Here is an 18,854-nt window from a genome sequence, read left to right on the forward strand (position 1 = left end):
CTGACTCTGATCTGTTGTGCCTCCCTCCTTCCTTCTCCTCACTATTGGGGGCTGTGCTTTTCATCGCTTAGGTCTGTATTTCTTGAATTTCCACCCCAAACCCCTCTACTTCAATACCTGAGCTTTTGAAATATCCTCCTTATTCCTTAGCCAAGGATTCACCTGCACTGGTAGACCGGGCCCTTGACTGTGTCCATCCCATCTCCTGCACTTCTGTTCTCGCCCTTCTTCCTCCCAGAACCATGATTTGTCTTCACCGAACACACCAGCCTCTGCTTTCAAGGGATCATTTCCGCCACCTCCAATATGATCCCACCACCAAACACATCTTCCCCATTTCTTTTAACATTTTGAATAGACTGTTCCCTCCGTAACACCCTAATTCACTCCTCCATCACCCCTAACACCTGCTCTTCTTCCCCTGGCACCTTCCCATGCAAGTACAGGACATCACCTCTTCCCATATCACCATCCAGGTGTATCACCTGTAGTATTCACCACTCACAATATGGTCTCGTCTACATCAGAGACCAAGTGCAGGTTGAATGACTGGTTTTCTGAGCACCTCTGTTTCATCTGCAAGTACAATCCTGAGATTCAGGTTGCTTGTAACTTCAATTCTCTATCACAATCTGACCTCTGCCTCCTGCACAGTTCCATTGAACCTCAACGCAAGTTCGAGGAACAGCACCTCAATTTTGTACTCGGCACTTTACAGCCCTCTGGCCTTAACATAGACTTTAACAACTTGAGACCTTAACTACAGCTCCAATTTTCTCCCGGACAGCACGCGCTGGTAATGTAAGATTGGTGCACCAGTGCTTTCAGGAATGAAGCAGATTGTGAGCTGGTCCTTCGGATAGTGATCCAGTAACGGTACATGGCTGACGGTGTGGTCTGCACCCCTGGTGTCATCTGTCTTTTTCTTCCAACACACTACACTCCCGGGCCACTGGCGTCTTCTCTGCTTTGCCAGATTTTTCACGCTTCCCTCCGCATCTGCTATAATGCTGTAACCATTCACACATCCTCTGCATCTCAGATATATCTTTTATTTTTTCTAATTTCTCACATTAATGCCTCCTTTGGCAAACACAATTATCAACTTCTGTCATTTAATTATTTCCTATCATAGACCATTCCTTCTTTTCTCCCCTTCCCCTTTTCTCTGGCCTTGTTCCTCTTTATAAGCTATTCATCTGTAATATCTTCAGCTCTGATAAAGGGTCATAGACCTGAAACGTTAATCTTGCCTTCCTCTCTCCACTGCCCTGCCACATGTTTCTAGTATTTGCTGTTTTTATTTCAGATTTCCAGCATTTGCAGTATTTTGCATTTTACTGTACCACAAATCTGTCCTATGCACTTCATAGGATTAAAAGATCTGTGTTATCACCTGTCAAACCTGACCAAGTTTCTATGCCCTGGTGGATGTTATCAGTTGCTAAAGTATCCAGCTGACCTCACATTAAGCATAGACTCTGCTCACAAACTTTTAGCTCTTTAAAATGCTATTGAGAAAAGTGCATGCTTAATGTGGCATTCACTGGCAGTTTCTTCCAGAGCATCAGGACTTGGCCAACAGCACAGAGTTCCATGGAAGCTCAACGTAAACTCGAGGAACAGCACCTCATCTTCCGATTAGGCACTCTGCAGCCTTCCGGTCTCAATATCGAGTTCAACAATTTCAGATCATAACCTCGGCCCCTATTTCATTTTCACTTATATTTTTCCACTCCTTTCCTTTCCCCCCACCCCCCCCTTTCCTTTTGTTTCTCTCTCACACCTGGCAGCTATCTTTTGCCCTGCCAGTACACTTTACACCTAATCACAGCCTATCACCATCTCGTCTAGCTTCTAATCTCTTTTACTTCTTTTGGTTCTTTTATTCTTTTGTCCGATCGCAGCCCTGCCTTCGATCTAGTTCCTTTTCTCTCCAGTTTTGAAGAAGGGTCAAACCCGAAACGTCAACTCAAATTTCTCTCCACGGATGTTGCCTGACTTGCTGAGTTTTTCCAGCATTTTCTGTTGTTATTTCAGAGTTTTTATTATTCATCATTAGCAACTCTTTAATTTTTGCTAGGGTGCAAATGGCTTTGTTCATGTGCAAACAGTGAAGCCCTGAGCACTGGGGCTGTAGCTTTGTATGGTTGTATGTATGTTTCATCCTTATTAACATTCCATTGTTACTGCTGCAGATTAGTATTAGCATAAGTGTAAAAAAGCAGCTGAAACAATTATCTCCGAATTGGGGTTAATCTGATTGAGCCGATACAGTGGTGTCAGGGTTTGGATGGGGACCAGTTCCACTTCTGGCAAACTGTGGAGTTGAATTATCAAATTGGCCTTTACTCAACAATGTATCTGAATTCCACTGTTTCCAAAAACTGGCAAAAGATTTAATAAGGGATAGAATGTAAGGAAGAACCATGTGGCAAATTGGTTGAAAGGCATTGGCAATAGTTGGAAGTGATCGATGCAGAAAAAGAGTACAAGTGCACCAGAATCAACGAGAGGAACACAATGATCAGCAGTATTAGGAGAGCAGGGAACATCTTGTCAAATCTTTTGTCAGCTTGAGAGTCACATTCCTGGCGAACCTAGATTTCTATTATTCGTTGGAGTGGGGGTTGTGTTTAATAATCAAGGTTCCATTGTATGCAGTACAATGTGAACTTTTGCAGGGATTTACTGCAGTTCATGGAAATGTTTTTCCAAAATTTTCAGCTAGGGCTTTCTGTTTCTGCACAGTTAGTGGTTTGGAAGCACATTATTTATTACTCCTGTACGTTTGTGGGTCCGTTGAAAAATATCTCTAATCATATTGGCATTGGAGTGATTGAGCCAATTAGCTACTTGGATATATTGGTACTTAGAATAATAATTCTTCTTGGCTTTCCCCCCCCACTGATTGCTTGGCAGTCAAGGTTTTCCTCCTATTCTCAACATCTCCCAGGTAGGCCATTTGCAGTCTAGCCATGAAAGCCCACTTCTCTCCTTTTATCAGAAAGTAAATTTGAACAGTTTAGAATTCTACCATTTTGAAATAGTCCAAGAGAACTGCATCCCATTGCTTGTCCAGTAAGTACCACCTTAACTGTTGGGGCATTGGCTTCCAGGGTTATATGCAGCCAAGTGGAAGAATCCCAGCCCCCAGTGATATATCTACCCATTCAGGTTCCATGTGCATCAGGCTGTCTGGTTAGTCGTTAACAGCACCCTGACGTAGTGGGGACCTGCTTGGTTCAAGTATCACAATACTGAATCTACTACGGAAGGTTGACTTGGCTCTGAACTCCCATTGGCAGGCATGTCACCTTGGAGCCAACAGGACCCCCAAAGAGACCCTGCTTACCTCCCTTCCCTAAAGATGATCGTCACTAGTTGGTTATCAGCCACTAACCAGTGCGTAATTTGAGACATTGCAGCACAAGTCACCAATATTTGATATCTCTTGTTGACAGAGTGTCATGAACAGGATGCATGTGATCAACATTCCCTATGCTCTGATGAAGGTGAATCCTCTTTCCTGGATACAGAAAGTTTATGCCTACAAAGGTAAGGTAATAACAATATTGGAAGGCATGGATTGAGCATAAGTCATTCAGTCCATCGCACACACACCTTCTGTCAGTTGTGTACAATTTTGTATTTGCATGAACTCAATTTATAGAAGTTACAGCCCAGAAACAGGCCATTTGACTCAAACAGGTGTATCCTTCTATTCCTTTTTCACTTATGTACACAAATCTTTGAAGGTGGCAGGGAAAGTTGAGAATGCTGCTTAAAAAAAAAACATATGGAATCCTTGGCTTTTAATAGAGGCATAGAATACAAAAGCAAGGAAGTTATGCTAAACCTTTATAAAACACTTGGGGCTCAGCTGGAGTGTTGTGTTCAGTTGTGAGCCCAAACTTTAGGAGGGATGTCAAGGCCTTGGAGAGGGTGCCGAAGAGATTTGCTAGAATGGTACCAGGGATGAGGGACTTCAATGATGTGGAGAAACTGGGGTTGTTCTCCTTGGAGCAGAGAAGGTTAAGAGGAGATTTAATAGAAGTGTTTAAAAGATTTTGAGTGAGTGCATAAGGAGAAATTGTTTCGAGTGGCAGAAGGGTCGGTAACCAAAGGACACAGATTGAAGGTGATTGGCAAAAGAACCAGAGGTGACATGAGAACCAGAGGCGACATGAGGAAATATTTTTTACGCAGCGAGTTGTTATGATCTGGAATGCACTGCCTGAAAAGGTGGTGGAAGCAGATTCAATAGCAACATTCAAAAGAGGATTGGATAAATACTTGAAGGGGAAAAAAATACAATGCTATAGGGAAAGAGTAGGGCAGTGGGACGAATTGGATAGCTCTTTCAAGGAGTTGGCACAGGCACGATGGGCCAGATGGCCTCCTCCTGTGATGTATCATTCTAATTCTGTCTAAGCTATTCACCTCAACCAATCCATGTGGTAGCAAATTCCACATTCTAACCACTATCTGAGTAAAGAAGTTGCTCCTGAATTCCTTATTGGATTTATCAGTGACTATCTTGCATTGATGGCCCCTAGTTTTGGACTCCCCACAAGTGGAAACATGATTTACTTTCTGGGAATGGTTAATAAAACCAGGTAGAAGCCTTAAGGAAGTGAAAATGTTGCAAAGTACTTCCTCAGACCCTTGAAGATAAAATTCCAATCAGTGTTGTAACCTTTTACGCCCCACTTGATGGATTTGGAAATTTCTGAAGAAGGATGCAGAGACTAGCGGCACAAGCCTTATTTTATAAGGAGATCTTGATGCATGCTTACTCCCCTGAAAATGGAGATTTTTCTAACACTTTTTGAGTAGACTTTTAATAAATATGTGAAGATTTTATCAGGCTTTATGTTCTTGTGATATTGTGTCTCCCATCGCCCACCCCATTTATCTCTTAGCTTTCACCCCTGTTCTGCTATGCCAGTTATTTCTAGCACAGTATCATTTTGAGTACTTTCAGGCCATTCTGCTGGGCATATGGATTTAATTTATACAGGATTTTGTGGTGAGAGGTAAATAAAGATATACCTGAGTTGAATTTAATGACTGGCTACCAGCTCTGCATCACTCACCACATTGAAGTGATAAGTACAATGTGAATATTTAAGCAGCAGCTAACTTTGCAACTGGCACCCGCAATGCTTCAGTCTCCTAATGCGGTCTGGAGGTTTCCACTGCGAAAAGTCCCAGTGGATTTTCACTTGCAATTTTATTGGAATTGAAGTGCTTCCAATATTGTGCAAGATTTAGCAGACTCTGTTTAAATTATTTATATGTGCTGTGCCCCAGCTATTGTCTCCCATCAGAGCCACTGTTTGAGAACCACTGCTCTAGTGTGTGAATTGACTCTTGTAGAGTTATATGCACTATAGCAGGGGTTCGCAACCTTTTTGGTTCCGAGGCACCCCCCCGCCCCGCCTCCGTGTTATAAAAATAACACAACATAAGTATTTTTTCTGTATAAAAAATACAAACCAGCCTGAAATAAACCTGCTGGATCAGAGACTGCACTGGAAAACGGGCACCCTTCTGTGCACGACTGAGTGCAAAGCACTGATTGCAAACAACGCCTGCACTGCCCAAGGCATTGCTGCCTTTCCCTTGTAACAGAACATGAAGGGTTCGTGGAAGCTCCAGTGTGGCCAATGTTTAACATATCCCAGACGTCCGTGCGACAACAGCACCTACCTCGATTGTTGCCAGCACGCATTTGCGTCACATCACAAAACGATGTGCGATCTGATTGGACAGCATTACTGTCGATCAAAGGGAAGGTTGGCCCATTCAGTCCCTCCCCCTTTTCTATTTAGGCTCAGTTTTTTTTGCACCAGGCCCATTTATATTTAAAACCGCTTTAGTGTTGTTTTAACTTCAAAATAAGTTTAATTTCACTCTCAGCCCATTCTCAGTGTGTTATTTTTAATCCTCTCCGCCAACAGCCGCAGCAGAAGGGACACTGTTAGTGGCGGTTGGTGATGTCCCAGCGGCTCAACTTCCCCTCCCACTACTTGACACAAGCCAGGGAGGGCGCAGGTGGCCTATCGTGAGTGAGGGAGCCCCAGTGCAGGCTGGCCCTCACCATGTGGTTCGGCTTCAGTGGCACGTTGCAGATAGATGTCCAGGCTAAAGTGGCGTCGCTATCGCAGAGGAGGAGGCCGTCTGGATCCAGCAAGTGGAGCCTTTGCAAATGGTGTGGTGATGGTGATGGCTCCTTCTCTCCCTCCTCCACCCCCTGCCTTATTGCAGACTCCTTGAAATCTTCTTGTGGGCCCCTAGGGGGCCACAGAATCCCGGTTTAGAGCCCCTGCATATAACCCCTGAAGTATAGCATTTGCTGTTAACGCAGTTTCTTCCATTTTATCATCACATAAGTTTCAAAATGTTATTTTTAATTTTTAAAAGGTTTTGAGCCACGAGAGTGTATTTATTTTCTTGCAGCTCACATTGCTGTGGTGAAGTCTCGGGATATGCATTGGTCTCTCTTAGCTCAGCGGGATCAGAGGGACGTAAGCCTCAGCTCACTGCGGATGCTGATTGTAGCAGATGGTGCAAATCCATGTAAGTAGGCAGTTACATTGCCATCTCTTAATGTCTCTACTCTCAAGGTCTTCATCACAAGGACCTTATGATCATCATCACCTACATTCCCCTACTGCCTTCCAACTCCACTTCCTTCTGCATCCATCCTTTGGGGGGGGGGGGGGAGGGAAGAAAACTTTCCCTAAGTCACTTACTTTCAAACTCCCAACTGCCTAGCCTTTGGCCTTCCAGCTATTGATAATTCAACCAACCCCTCAGCTCCATCTATGGGATGCCTTTGTCCCTAGAAAAACCATTTAGTCTTTCCCATCCCAGTCGTTGCCAGTGGAGTGAACCTATCTTTACTCCTTTAAGTATATGGGGCACAGACTTGAGTGTATCTGCTGAACAAGTCGTTTAGACATCCATCTGCGATCTGGCTGGACGACATCAAGCGGTATTGGGTCTCTCCCTCCTCTGCCAAAACTACCCAGTACTCCAGGATCGTCCTGGAGAGCAAAGATAATCCCCAGCTTTTTCCTCTAATGCCAACAAGCTCTTTAAACTGCTCTCTCCTCTCTCCTAAATCCTCACCTCAAACAAGAAGTGTGAGGAACCTATGGACTTATTTGTCACTAAGGCTGATATTATCAGTTCAGCTGTCATTGCTGTTATCTTCCCCCCGCCCCCCACCCCACCTTCCCCTTTCACATCAATCGAAATCTCCACCCATGCTGCTCCCCTGCCCTAGCCCTGATTCCATGTCTTTCTCTAGTTTCTCTCCCGTCTCCTCTCATTCCACTCTCCAAGCTCATCTCGTCCATGAGACCCACCTCCTGCTCCTTTAACCACAATACCACTAAGGTGCTGAACAGCCAACTTCCATTCCTGGTCCCCATGCTAGCTGACATTATCCTCGGGTACTGTCTTCCTCCCTTTCAAAACCACCTTCACCACCCCTCTACAAAACATCCCACCCTCAGCCCCTCTGTCCTTGCAATCTACTACCTGATTTCTGACCTCCCTTTCCTCTCAAGTCGTTAAACATGTTGCCTCCTAAATCCGTGCGCACCTTTTCCACAACTCTCTGTTTGTATCTCTCCAGTCAGGTTTCTGCACCTGCCAGAGCACCAAAACAGTGCTAAAAAGTCACACATGACATCCATTGTGACTGGGTGCATTATCCCTCCTGGCCTTCCATTAATCTCTGTGCTGCCTCTGACATGGTCAAACGCACCACCTTTCTTCACCACCACTCCTCCATTGTGCAGCTCAGTGAGATTACCTTCACTTGGTTCCACCCATACCTATCCAATTGTAGTCAGCAATGGCTTCTCTTCCCACCCCCGCCCCCAACATTAATTCTAAAATCCCTCAAGGATCTATACTTGAAACCCTTTTCTTCCTAGTCTACATGATGCCCATTGGTGATCTCGTCTGCTGAAATGTGGTCAACTTTCACATGTATGCTGATGACACCAAGCTCTCTTTCTCCGCCATTGTCTCAATCCCTTCCCTGCCTCTGTGTTGTCAAGCTGCTTGTTGGACATCTGGTCTTGCACTTTCTTCCAGCTAAACATTGGGACGACTGAAATCATCGTCTTCAACCCCTGCCACAAGCTCTGCACCCGTAGCAATAATTTCATCATCCTGCTTGGCCACTGTCTCAGGCTGAACCAGACTGTTGGCAACCTCGGCGTCCTATTCGACTATAAGCTGAGCTTCCAACCCCTTATCCTCTCCATCACAGAGACTACCTGCTTCCACCTTTGTAACGTTACCCATCTCCACCCCTTCCTCAGCCCATCTGCTGCTGAAACCCTCATCCGTGCATTTATTTCCTTTAAACTCGATTATCCAAATGCTCTTCTGGCAGGCCTCCCATCTTCCTCCCTTCATAAACCTTAACTCATTCAAAACTCTGATGCCCATATTCTATCCTGTACTAAGTCCCACTCACCTCTGTCCTTGCTGATCTACATTGGGTCCCAGTCTCGCATTGCCTCCAATTTAAAATTCTCATCCTCTTGTTTAAATCCCTTCATGGTCTTGCCCTGCCCTATCTCTGTGACCTCCTCCAGCCCTACAATCCCCCTCCCCGAGCACTCTGTTCCTCTGGCAACTTATCAATTTAGTAGGTTTTGGATACCTCTCACACTTGCTTATTCCAGATCTAATTAAATTATTTCCAAAAAATCCTAGTTGACTTTTGCTGAAAATGACACAAATTTACAGAAAAAAGTTATAGTCCGATGCATAGCGCTAATCAATAAAACATCCTGCTTATTATTTAGTAATATTTAGGGGCAGAGGATGTTAACAGCTTAATGGACTGATACTAGTGCCCTTATTTGTGCACTGTTCTGAGAAAGTTTATTACCAGCAAATGTCTTGCACTAAATTTAGGCTGTAGAATAGTAGTTTGAGGTGGATCATGACAAATGTTGACAAATTTCATTTACAAAAGCTAGAAACCCCAACAAATATTGGTATACTGCAACAGAGCCCCTTCAAATACTGGTACACTTCTGGGGGACTCTATAAATATTGGTGCATTTTTCTGCACTATCCCTATATTCCTTGAGTCCCTTAGTATCCAAAAATCTATCGATCTGTCTTGAATATACTCAGTGACTGAGCATCCACAGCCCTCTGGGGTAGAGAATTCCAAAGATTCATAGCCCTTTGAGTGAAGACATTTCTCCTCATCTCAGTCCTAAATGGCCGATCCCTTATTCTGAGTCTGTGACTCCTAGTTCTAGACGCCCCAGCCAGGGGAAACATCCTCCCAGCATCTACGCTGTCAAACCCCTTAAGAATTTTATACATTTAAATTAGATCACATGTCATCCTTCTAAACTCTGGGGAATATAGGCCTAGTCCACTCAATCGCTCCTCATAGGACAATCTCCCCATCCCAGCAACCAGTCTATTGAACCTTCGTTGCACTCCCTCTAAAGGAAGTATATCCTTCCTTAGGTAAGGAGACTAAAACTGTACATAGTATTGTGTGGCATGTAGCCTGCAATCTAGACTTACCCACCAAAGCAATGCCTGGTTGAAGAAATATTCACTGGTTTCATTGGCCAAATTGCACTGTTCTCCTCCCCCCCCCCCCCCCCCCCCCCCACAAAAAGCTGGCCCAAAAACCCCAGCATTTTTCACTGTGGAGAGATGCATGAAAAACTCGCCCTATGACTTAAATTGTTACCAAGAATTGGCAGGGAAAGAATGGAAATGCACAGAAATGAATGGAGTGCAAAAAGATGATTATATAATCTGAAAGATACCAACCCAACATGGTGTGGAGTGACGGAATGTTTATTTGACTCACTACATAGCTATTTCAACCACCCCATCTAGTATAAGCCACAAGCAGGGGTTCGGCATTTGCATTGCGAGGGATGGATTATCAGCAGTATTCAACACCTGAACAGAAGACGGGTGAAGAGGAAACACTGACTTCGTGGCTGAAGAACTTGTGCAAGCCTGCAATGCAGCATCGACTGCGTATGATGGTGACATCTAGTGGCAATGAACTACAATACAGACAGTTTAGAAAAGGAAGATGTTAGAAGAAAGAAACTAAATTTAAATTGACTTGACTTTTTGTTTCAAAATCTCTGTGCAGTAGCCATGATTCTTGTCAGTGGAAGTGTGTGGTGGGGTGCGGGAGGCAAGAGAAATTTGTATGTGTGTATAAGTTGTTTCTCTAATTTTCTAACCTATGACATTATTTCACAAATAAGAGAGAGGTAGGTGGCTTGTTCCCAAGCCTCTACCGGTACTATCTGTTACAGGCTGCTAGAAAGTGCACCAGAGTGCCTTAGTGTGTCTTGCTCCCTAGTTGCTTCCCCTCTCCCTTCTCATGATGAACTGTCTGGTGACACTTGGCTCCCTCATCTGATAGCTGGGTTGAGATGAGGAAATTTAGATATGGGCCCACATTCTACTGCTCCATTGCTTAGTGCACTAGTGCATTCACTATATTTATACTACTAGATCATGTGTTTCATACAGTTTTATATTGTGAAGTGAGTGGGTAACCTTATTAAAACTGCTAACACAAAGATCCCTTGATCGATGCTGATCAAATGACAATCTTTCATTTGCCCAATATTAATGAATCTCTTCACCAAAATAAAGTGTTTCCTTACTAAAAGTTTTGTTTTACTGCAGGGTCAATATCATCTTGTGATGCATTTGTGAATGTGTTTCAATCACGTGGTTTACGACCTGAGGTGATCTGCCCATGTGCTAGCTCATCAGAAGCTCTGACGGTGGCTATTCGCAGGTACAAATGCTCTTTCCATAATGAGAATCCTGGGATTCGCTGGTTCTTAATGTCTTTCTGGGTATGGTGATGTTTCTAAAATATATTATAAGCTCTTTTACTTCTGTGAATCCGTAAAGCATAATGAGCAGCATCATTGTGGCCAATGATTTCTCCTGTTTTAATCACAGATGCTGCAGTAAGATTTGGTACAGTGTTGTTTTGACCTTGTAAGATTTTTTTTTATTTGACCGTGTAAGATTTTGGGAAGGAGGAGTGTGATCCTATGCAATTCTTTAATTTGATTAAATATTGTCTCGACCCTTTTAGCTTTGGCTGTGTAACTGTATAGGAGCTGGAGAAGGAAGAAGTGGTGTTGGCATGAGCCTTTCCACACTTCTGTTAATAGCTGAGCAGTCACTGGGTTTAAATTGCTTACTGATTGCTAGACAAAATTAAACGATTATTAGTTGAAGCTGATGTATTTAAAGGATTAGAGATAAATGATTGTGAAGCACCATGTGACTTTTGGAGAACCTGGTGACTGTAATGGGTTCTCTTTCATTTCAGACCTGGCGACTTAGGAGGACCTTTTTCAGGGAAGATGGTGCTATCCATGAATGGCTTGAGCTATGGCGTTATACGTATGGACACAGAGGAAAAGCTCTCTGTTCTAACTGTCCAAGATGTGGGTGCTGTTATGCCTGGAGGTAGATTTCCCCTGTTGGTTATGTCCATTTAATATTGATGGTGCTTCCTGCAGAGAGCAGCACAATAGTTCATTTTTACCACCTATTTGTTTGGACTCTCATCTAATTTTTGACTGACTTACAGGTCAGCGGAGGTATTTTTAAAACTGACTTTAAAATACACCCACTCCACTGCAGTGCTGATTTGTATAGGTTTAGTATTACCTTTTTGCTTTTGTACTCGGTGTCCTTATGAAATCTAGAATCACAAGTGCTTTTTATATTTTTACTGCTTTTATAGCTTGACCGTCCCACTTTTGGAAATTTATGGACCTGAACCTTATTTCAAAATGTTACCGTATAAATGTAAATTGTATCTCCTTCCAAAAAAATCACTTCACTTTTCTCTGCATTCAAATTCATCTGATATCTGTTTGCTTAATCTACTGAACTGTCTAATGTCAATTGCATAGTTCTCTTCAGTCTTTTGTTTAGGTGTCGTCCTTGGCTCAGTGGTAATACTCTCACCTCTGAGTCAGAACCTCATGGGTTCAAGTGCCACTTCAGATTTGAGCACATAATCTAGGCTGGCACTTCAATGCAGTACTGAGGGAGTGCTGCACTTTTAAAGGTGCCATCTTTCAGATAATACAATAAAATCGAGGCCCCATCTGCCTTCTCAGATGGACGTAAAAGATTCCGTGGTACTATTCAAAGAAAAGCAGGGGAATTCATCATTTAGCTCTAAACCAAAACCACTAAAACAAATTATCTTGTCATGTATCTTGTTTTCGGATCTTTGCTGTGCGGAAATTGGCTGCCGTGTTTCACTACCTTACGCTTCAAAAGTAGTTAATTAGTTATGAGGCACTTTGAGATGCCCTGAAGTTGTGAAAGGTGCTATATTAAATACAAGTTATTTCTTTCTCTTTCTAAATAAAGTAGAGTAGATATGGTGGGAACTAACTTTGGAGAAAGGAAAAAATACAAAGAGCCAAGAAATTAATGTAATAATCTACCTACTGTCACCAACAGTGTTGAACTGTAAGGTAATTTACATAGTGAAACACCTGCTAACAAACCTGTTTGAGGTGTAGCAAATAAAAGTGTCACTAGCAAAGACATTAGACACATTGGCAGTTAACCACTATTTTGTAGGCTGTTTGTTCCCTTCCTTTCTCTCTCTATGCCTTCCAATATTTCTCTGTGTGTCTCTCTTTCAGCATTGGTGTGTATTGTAAAGTTTGATGGTACCCCACATCTCTGCAAAACAGATGAGATTGGTGAGATCTGTGTGAGCTCACGTGCATCAGGAACATCGTACTATGGGCTCCCAGGAATGACAAAGACTGTATTTGAGGTATTTGAAAGTACTGTGAAAATACCTTGCTTATTTTGCTGAAAGTACATTTTAATTCTTCTTCATTCACTGTTCACATACAAATTGGAAATTTCCTCCATCCACTTGGACAAAACACTCTGAGACACTGTCTTTTTAAATTTTCAAACTTGCACTCAGGTAATCTTTCCCCTTCTCCTCATGTACATTCTGCTGACTGCCTCACAGCTGCTAGACCCTCAATTTTTTGGTTCTGTGTGCAAACTATTTACCTATTTGCTCTGTCATTGGGGAAAACAATATGTTTTGCTGCTGCAGATATCCTACATTAATTTCCTTTTAACATAAGCTGAAATTTCCTGGGTTGATTTGAAGTTTTAACTTCATTTTGGAAGTTTTTCAGTAGCTTTTAAAATTGGATTGTGCCCAAAGATAGTTTTCTCGGATCTGACAGATATTTTGCACTTTTTGGAGTCTGAGCTTCATTTTTTTTGTGCTATTTTTGATTCTCTGTGACAAAAATGAAGCGCCAGCATGTTTGATAGCATGGACTGCACTCCGTTCCCATGGTAATTAATTTTTAATATTAGGAGCGCAGGTAAATGATGCTTTGTTTTTATCTGATGTGTCGAGAATAGAGTGACCATCTGATAGATAACAAACCATTGCATAGGCATCAGTATGCATCTGTTAGTTGTTCCTGTGGAGCTAAAGGTGATTTTGATGCCTGTTAATTGCAGTATCTTAGCATTATTCTGTCCAACAGTGTCCTTGATAGCTGTATGGATGTGTTAATTTACCAAGTGATTGAACAGATTAATTGGTTTCTATATGGCATCCTGATCAAATAAAAGCACGCTGACCACCTAATGTGATTATGAGAAATACACTTCTTAATTTCTTGTTCTAGAATTTTAGAGCTATATCTTGGCTGTATTGTAACCAGACAGCAGTCAATTTGAAGCAAGCAGAGATAAAGGGTGGATCAACAACTTAGTACAAACAAGCCATTAATAGTAGTAACAATTCTTCTTATAGATCTGAGTATTCATTTATCTGCTTAGTGTTCAGTAAATTTGCTGCAATCTGGTATATACTCTTGTACCAAAGTCGAGAAGATCACATGTTGGCACGTGATATATTCCAGTAAGCTGGAGTACAGTAACAAGTTCTCTGTTCGATGCCTTGGCCTTGATGCATTTACCTGGAATGGGCAAGTAAAGGCAGATTTTGGTTTCTAGGTAACATGGGGTCTGCTTATGGGACTGGCCAGTGCTGCTGAACCCAAGGAAATAGCTAGCATAAAAAAAGTAACATCCTGGTTAATGCCAGTACAGGTAGACTATCCTTTATCCGAAAACCTCGGGACCAGCCGTGTTTCGGTTTTAGGAAAATTTCGGATTTCGGAAGGTGCGCGAAAACACTTCGGTTTTCAGAGGTAATTCGGTTTTCGGGAGTGCGGATAAAGGATACACTATCCCTTATCCGAAAGGGTGGGGGTTGGCGGGGGTCGTGGTCGTGCGCATTTCGGTTTTCAGAAGTCATGCTTTGCTCCACTTTCGGCTTTCAGAGGTTTTCTGGTTTCGGATGTGCGGATAAAGGCTGGTACACTTACGCTGAGCGATTTCGGTTTTCAGAAGTGCGGAAAAATGCTACACTATCCCTTATCCGGCTAGGCCTGTAAGTCGTGCGCCACTCTGGTCATGTCGTGCGCACGACTTACGCTGACCGAAAAAACCTTCGGTTTTTAGAGGGTTTCGGTTTTCGGAAGTCCGGATAAAGGGTAGTCTACCTGTACTCCATTTCAAGATTTGTCCAGTTTGTCCTGGAACATTTTGACAATATGGGACACCCAAGATTGTTCTTTGTTGCTTCCCCTCCAATTATTATGTTAGTCCTTTTTGAACATACTCAAAACTTGGGACTTGCAAAGATGGCAAAAATCATTAGAAAGGAGCCCTAGCCCAGCATGTCAACACTTAGTTCTTTGTGACACAGAGAGGCTTGCATCAACCTCCAGCGAGAGAGAGAATTGAGTAGATGATGGGAATTCTTCCCCTCTACATAGATGCACTGTTTGAAATCTGTTCTTATATAGTCAAGAAGAAGACGTGATTGGAAAGGAATGTTGATGTCCAGAATGTGAGACTTAATTCATTTGTAGGAGACTTGGATTATGTTGCACATTTTATTTGACTCCTGTAATGCATTTTTTGCATTCCACCCAGGGTGAGAGTTGTTCTAATTCTAGGCTTGAACATGGACTGCAAGCGTGAAAATTTTAAGAGTTGTATACAAAAGCATTTGAGGGGGCATCTGTGGCATGGTTCAGTTCTTAAGTAAAGCATTTCATCCTCCTCTCTGTGTTTAACACTTTATCCCTGTTACCCTGTATTCCTTCAGAAGTATTTTGATTTGGGTCTTTGTTACATTTACCTACAGTTTCTGTAGGGTTGGGACGAATTTCTGTGAATTGGTTGATTTCTTCTGGATGGTTTTGGGATAACTCTTGCTGTTTACTGTTTTTCCAGGCTGTGCCAGTGAATGCTGGAGGAGTCCCCATCAGCGAGCATGTCTTCACCAGGACTAATTTACTGGGCTTTCTAGGATCTGTAAGGAAACCTATTTGTTTTATCGTGATTGGATACAATGGTTCTGAGGTGCTCACATTTAGTCCTCAGTTTATTCCACTATGACTGTCAAGTACAGAATCTATATTAAAAAAATCTGGAATCAAAAGCTAGTATCAGTAATGGTAATCATAAAGCTATCATTGTTGTAAAAACCCATCTGGCTCACTAAAGTCCATTAGGGAAGGAAACCTGCTGTCCTTACCCAGTCTGGCCTATATGTGATTCCAGATCCGCAGCAATGTGGTTGAATTTTAACTGCCCTCTGAAATGACTGAGAAAGCCACTCCATTGTATCAAACCGCTACAAAAATGTATAATAAGAATAAAACCAAACAGACCACCCGGCATTGACCTAGGCATCTGATTCACGCACAAAAAAGGCATACCCAGCCCACTCGACTCTACAAAGTCCTCCTCACTAACATCTGGGGACTTGTGCTAAAATTGGGAGAGCTGATCTAGTCAGGCAACAACCTAACATAGTCATACTTGCAGAATCATACCCATCAGTTAACGTTTCAGACTCCTCCATCGCTATCCCTGGGTATGTCTTGTCCCACCAGCAGGGCAGACCCACCAGAGGTGGCGACACATTGGTATACAGTCGGAAGTGACCTTGGGAGTCCTGAACTTTGACTCCGGACCCTATGAAGTTTCATGGCATGGCACACATGGGCAAGGAAACCTCCTGCTGATTGCTGCCTACTGCTCTCCCTCGGCTGATGAATCAGTACTCCTCCATGTTGAAAATCACTTGGAAGGAGCACTGAGGGTAGCAAGGGCACAGAATGTACTCTAGGTGGGGACTTCAATGTCCATCACCAAGAGTGGCTTGGTAGCACCACTGCTGGCCGAGTCCTGAAGGACATAGCTGCCAGACTAGGCTTGCGGCAGGTGGTGAGACAACCAACACGAGGCAAAAAACTTATTTGACCTCGTCCTCACCAATCTATCTGTCGCAGATGCATCTGTCCATGACTGCATTGATAAGAGTGATCATCGCACAGTACTTGTGGAGACGAAGTACCGTCTTCACACTGAGGACACCCTCCATCGTGTTGTGTGGTACTACCACCGTGCTAAATGGGATAGATTCAGAACAAATCTAACAGTTCAAATCTGGGCATCCATGAGGCCCTGTGGGCCATCAGCAGCAGCAGAACTGTATTCCACTACAATCTGTAATCTCATGGCCCAGTATATCCCTCACTCTACCATTACTATCAAGCCAGGGGACCAACCCTGGTTCAATGAGGAGTGTAGGAGAGCATGCCAGAAGCAGCACCAGGCGTACCTGAAAATGAGGTGCTAACCTGGTGAATCTACAATACAGGACTACATGCATGTTAAACAGCAGAAGCAGCATGCTCTAGACCGAGTGAAGCGCTCCCACAACCAACGGATCAGATCAAAACTTTTCAATCCTGCCACATCGTCATGAATGGTGGTGGACAATTAAACAACTAATGGGGGGGAAGGAGGCTCCATGAACATCCCCATCCTCAATGATGGCGCAGCCCAACATGAGTGCAAAAGACCAGGCTGAAGCGTTTGCAACCATCTTCAGCCAGAAGTGCCGAGTGGATTATCCATATCGGCCTCTTACTGAGGTCCCCACCATCAGAGATACCAGTCTTCAGCCAATTCGATTCACACCACATGATATCAATAAATGGCTGAGCGTACTGGATACAGCAAAGGCTATGGGCCCTGACAGCATCCCGGCTATAGTGCTAAAGACTTGTGCTCCAGAACTAGCTGCGTTTCCAGTACAACTCCAACACTGGCATCTGTTGACCATCCTAGAGAGATGTATGTTGGTCATCTTGGGGAGTTGAGGATTAATAGTCAAACCTTTTTGTATCTTGGAGCAACAGGTTTTCCAAGATAAACAGGATAGCTTTGAAGTGTCGTGAGAGGAATGCATAGCTTGTCTTCTGATATGAAAAGTGCTTGTGTGAAGAAATACATGACCGTAATGACGTCAGTCATCAGTGATTAAGGTCTAACTTTAGGAGCTTGGGAAATAACCATAGGTAGATAATTCATTAGCTATAGTGTAGAACGATAACGGTTGATAAAGCCTGTCTTCAAAGAGGTTGGGAACAGTTAGGTCAGGAAGTCTTGTTTGAGGGAAGTAGCTTTGGAATAAACAACTACAACTGTTTACATGAATAGTCTGTCTTCAAAGGATTTGGGAATAGATACGTCATGAGGTCTTATCTATGGCATATAACTTTGTAGGCAAAATATATATGGTGTATAAAGGAGCATGGTTTTCAATAGATCTTCAGAGGGCTTGAAAGATAGAACTTGAAGCCAAAAGTCACTCTCTTTTGTCTGGTTAAGCTGATCACTCAAACTAGTCATTAATAAAGTCTGTTCCATATACTACACTACAAGTGTCTTGTTCTTACTCACAATGTGTTGTTGTGAACCATAGAAGGAAGGTGATTGACTGCTAACCGCATCTACCCAACAAAGTGGTAAATTGCCCAGGTATGTCCTGTCCACAAAAAGCAGGACAAATCCAGTCCGGCTAATTACCGCCTAATCAGCCCACTCTCAATCATCAGCAAAGTGATGGAAGAGGTCATCGACAGTGCTATTAAGCAGCATACACTCACCAGTAATCTGCTCACCGATGTTCAGTTTGGGTTCCGCCAGATCTGTTCCAGATCTCATTAACAGCCTTGGACAAAAGAGCTGAATTCCAGAGGTGAGGTGAGTGTGACTGCCCTTGACATCAAGGCAGCATTTGACCAAGTGTGGCATCAAGGAGCCCTAGTAAAACTGAAGTCAATGGGAATCGGGTGGGGGGGGGGGAACTCTCCACTGGCTGGAGTCATACCTCGCACAAAGGAAGATGGTTGTGGTTGTTGGAGGCCAATCATTTCAGCCCCAGGACATTGCTGCAGGAATTCCTCAGGGCACTTGCTTCATCAATGACCTTCCCTCTATCATAAGGTCAGAAGTGGGGATGTTCGCTGATGATCGAACAGTGTTCATTTGTAACTCCTCCGATAATGGAGTTCGTGCCTGCATGCAGACAGACCTGGACAACATCCAGGCTTGGGTTGATAAGTGGCAAGTAACATTTGTGCCAGGCAATGACCATCTCCAACATGAGAGAGTCTTAACTGGACCAGCCACATAAATACTGTGGCTACAAGAGCAGGTCACAGGTTGGGTATCCTGCAGCAAGTGACTCACCACCTGACTCCCCAAAGCCTTTACACCACCTACAAGTCAAGAGCATGATGGAATACTCTCCACTTGCCTGGATGAGTGCAGCTCCAACAACACTCAAGAAACTCGACACCATCCAGGACAAAGCATGGCGCTTGATCGGCACCCCTTCCACCACCTTAAAA

At 43.3% G+C, this 18,854-nt stretch overlaps 1 protein-coding gene across 1 annotated transcript in view; it reads left to right on the forward strand.

The window, feature by feature from the left end:
- Positions 1-16,140, forward strand: part of LOC147120037 (disco-interacting protein 2 homolog A-like) — a 216,775-nt gene extending 200,635 nt beyond the window's left edge. The window contains exons 17-22 of the mRNA XM_085984194.1: positions 3,465-3,558; positions 6,466-6,585; positions 10,726-10,840; positions 11,390-11,529; positions 12,732-12,868; positions 15,379-16,140. Of these exons, the coding sequence (XP_085840320.1) occupies positions 3,465-3,558; positions 6,466-6,585; positions 10,726-10,840; positions 11,390-11,529; positions 12,732-12,868; positions 15,379-15,543 (771 nt within the window). The 3' untranslated portion in view covers positions 15,544-16,140. The remainder of the gene's footprint in view (positions 1-3,464; positions 3,559-6,465; positions 6,586-10,725; positions 10,841-11,389; positions 11,530-12,731; positions 12,869-15,378) is intronic.
- The last annotated feature ends 2,714 nt before the right edge of the window (positions 16,141-18,854 follow it).

The sequence above is a fragment of the Somniosus microcephalus genome, chromosome 4, assembly GCF_052327205.1.
Source record: "Somniosus microcephalus isolate GS21.2 chromosome 4, FLI_Smic_1.0, whole genome shotgun sequence".
Lineage (NCBI taxonomy): Eukaryota > Metazoa > Chordata > Chondrichthyes > Squaliformes > Somniosidae > Somniosus > Somniosus microcephalus.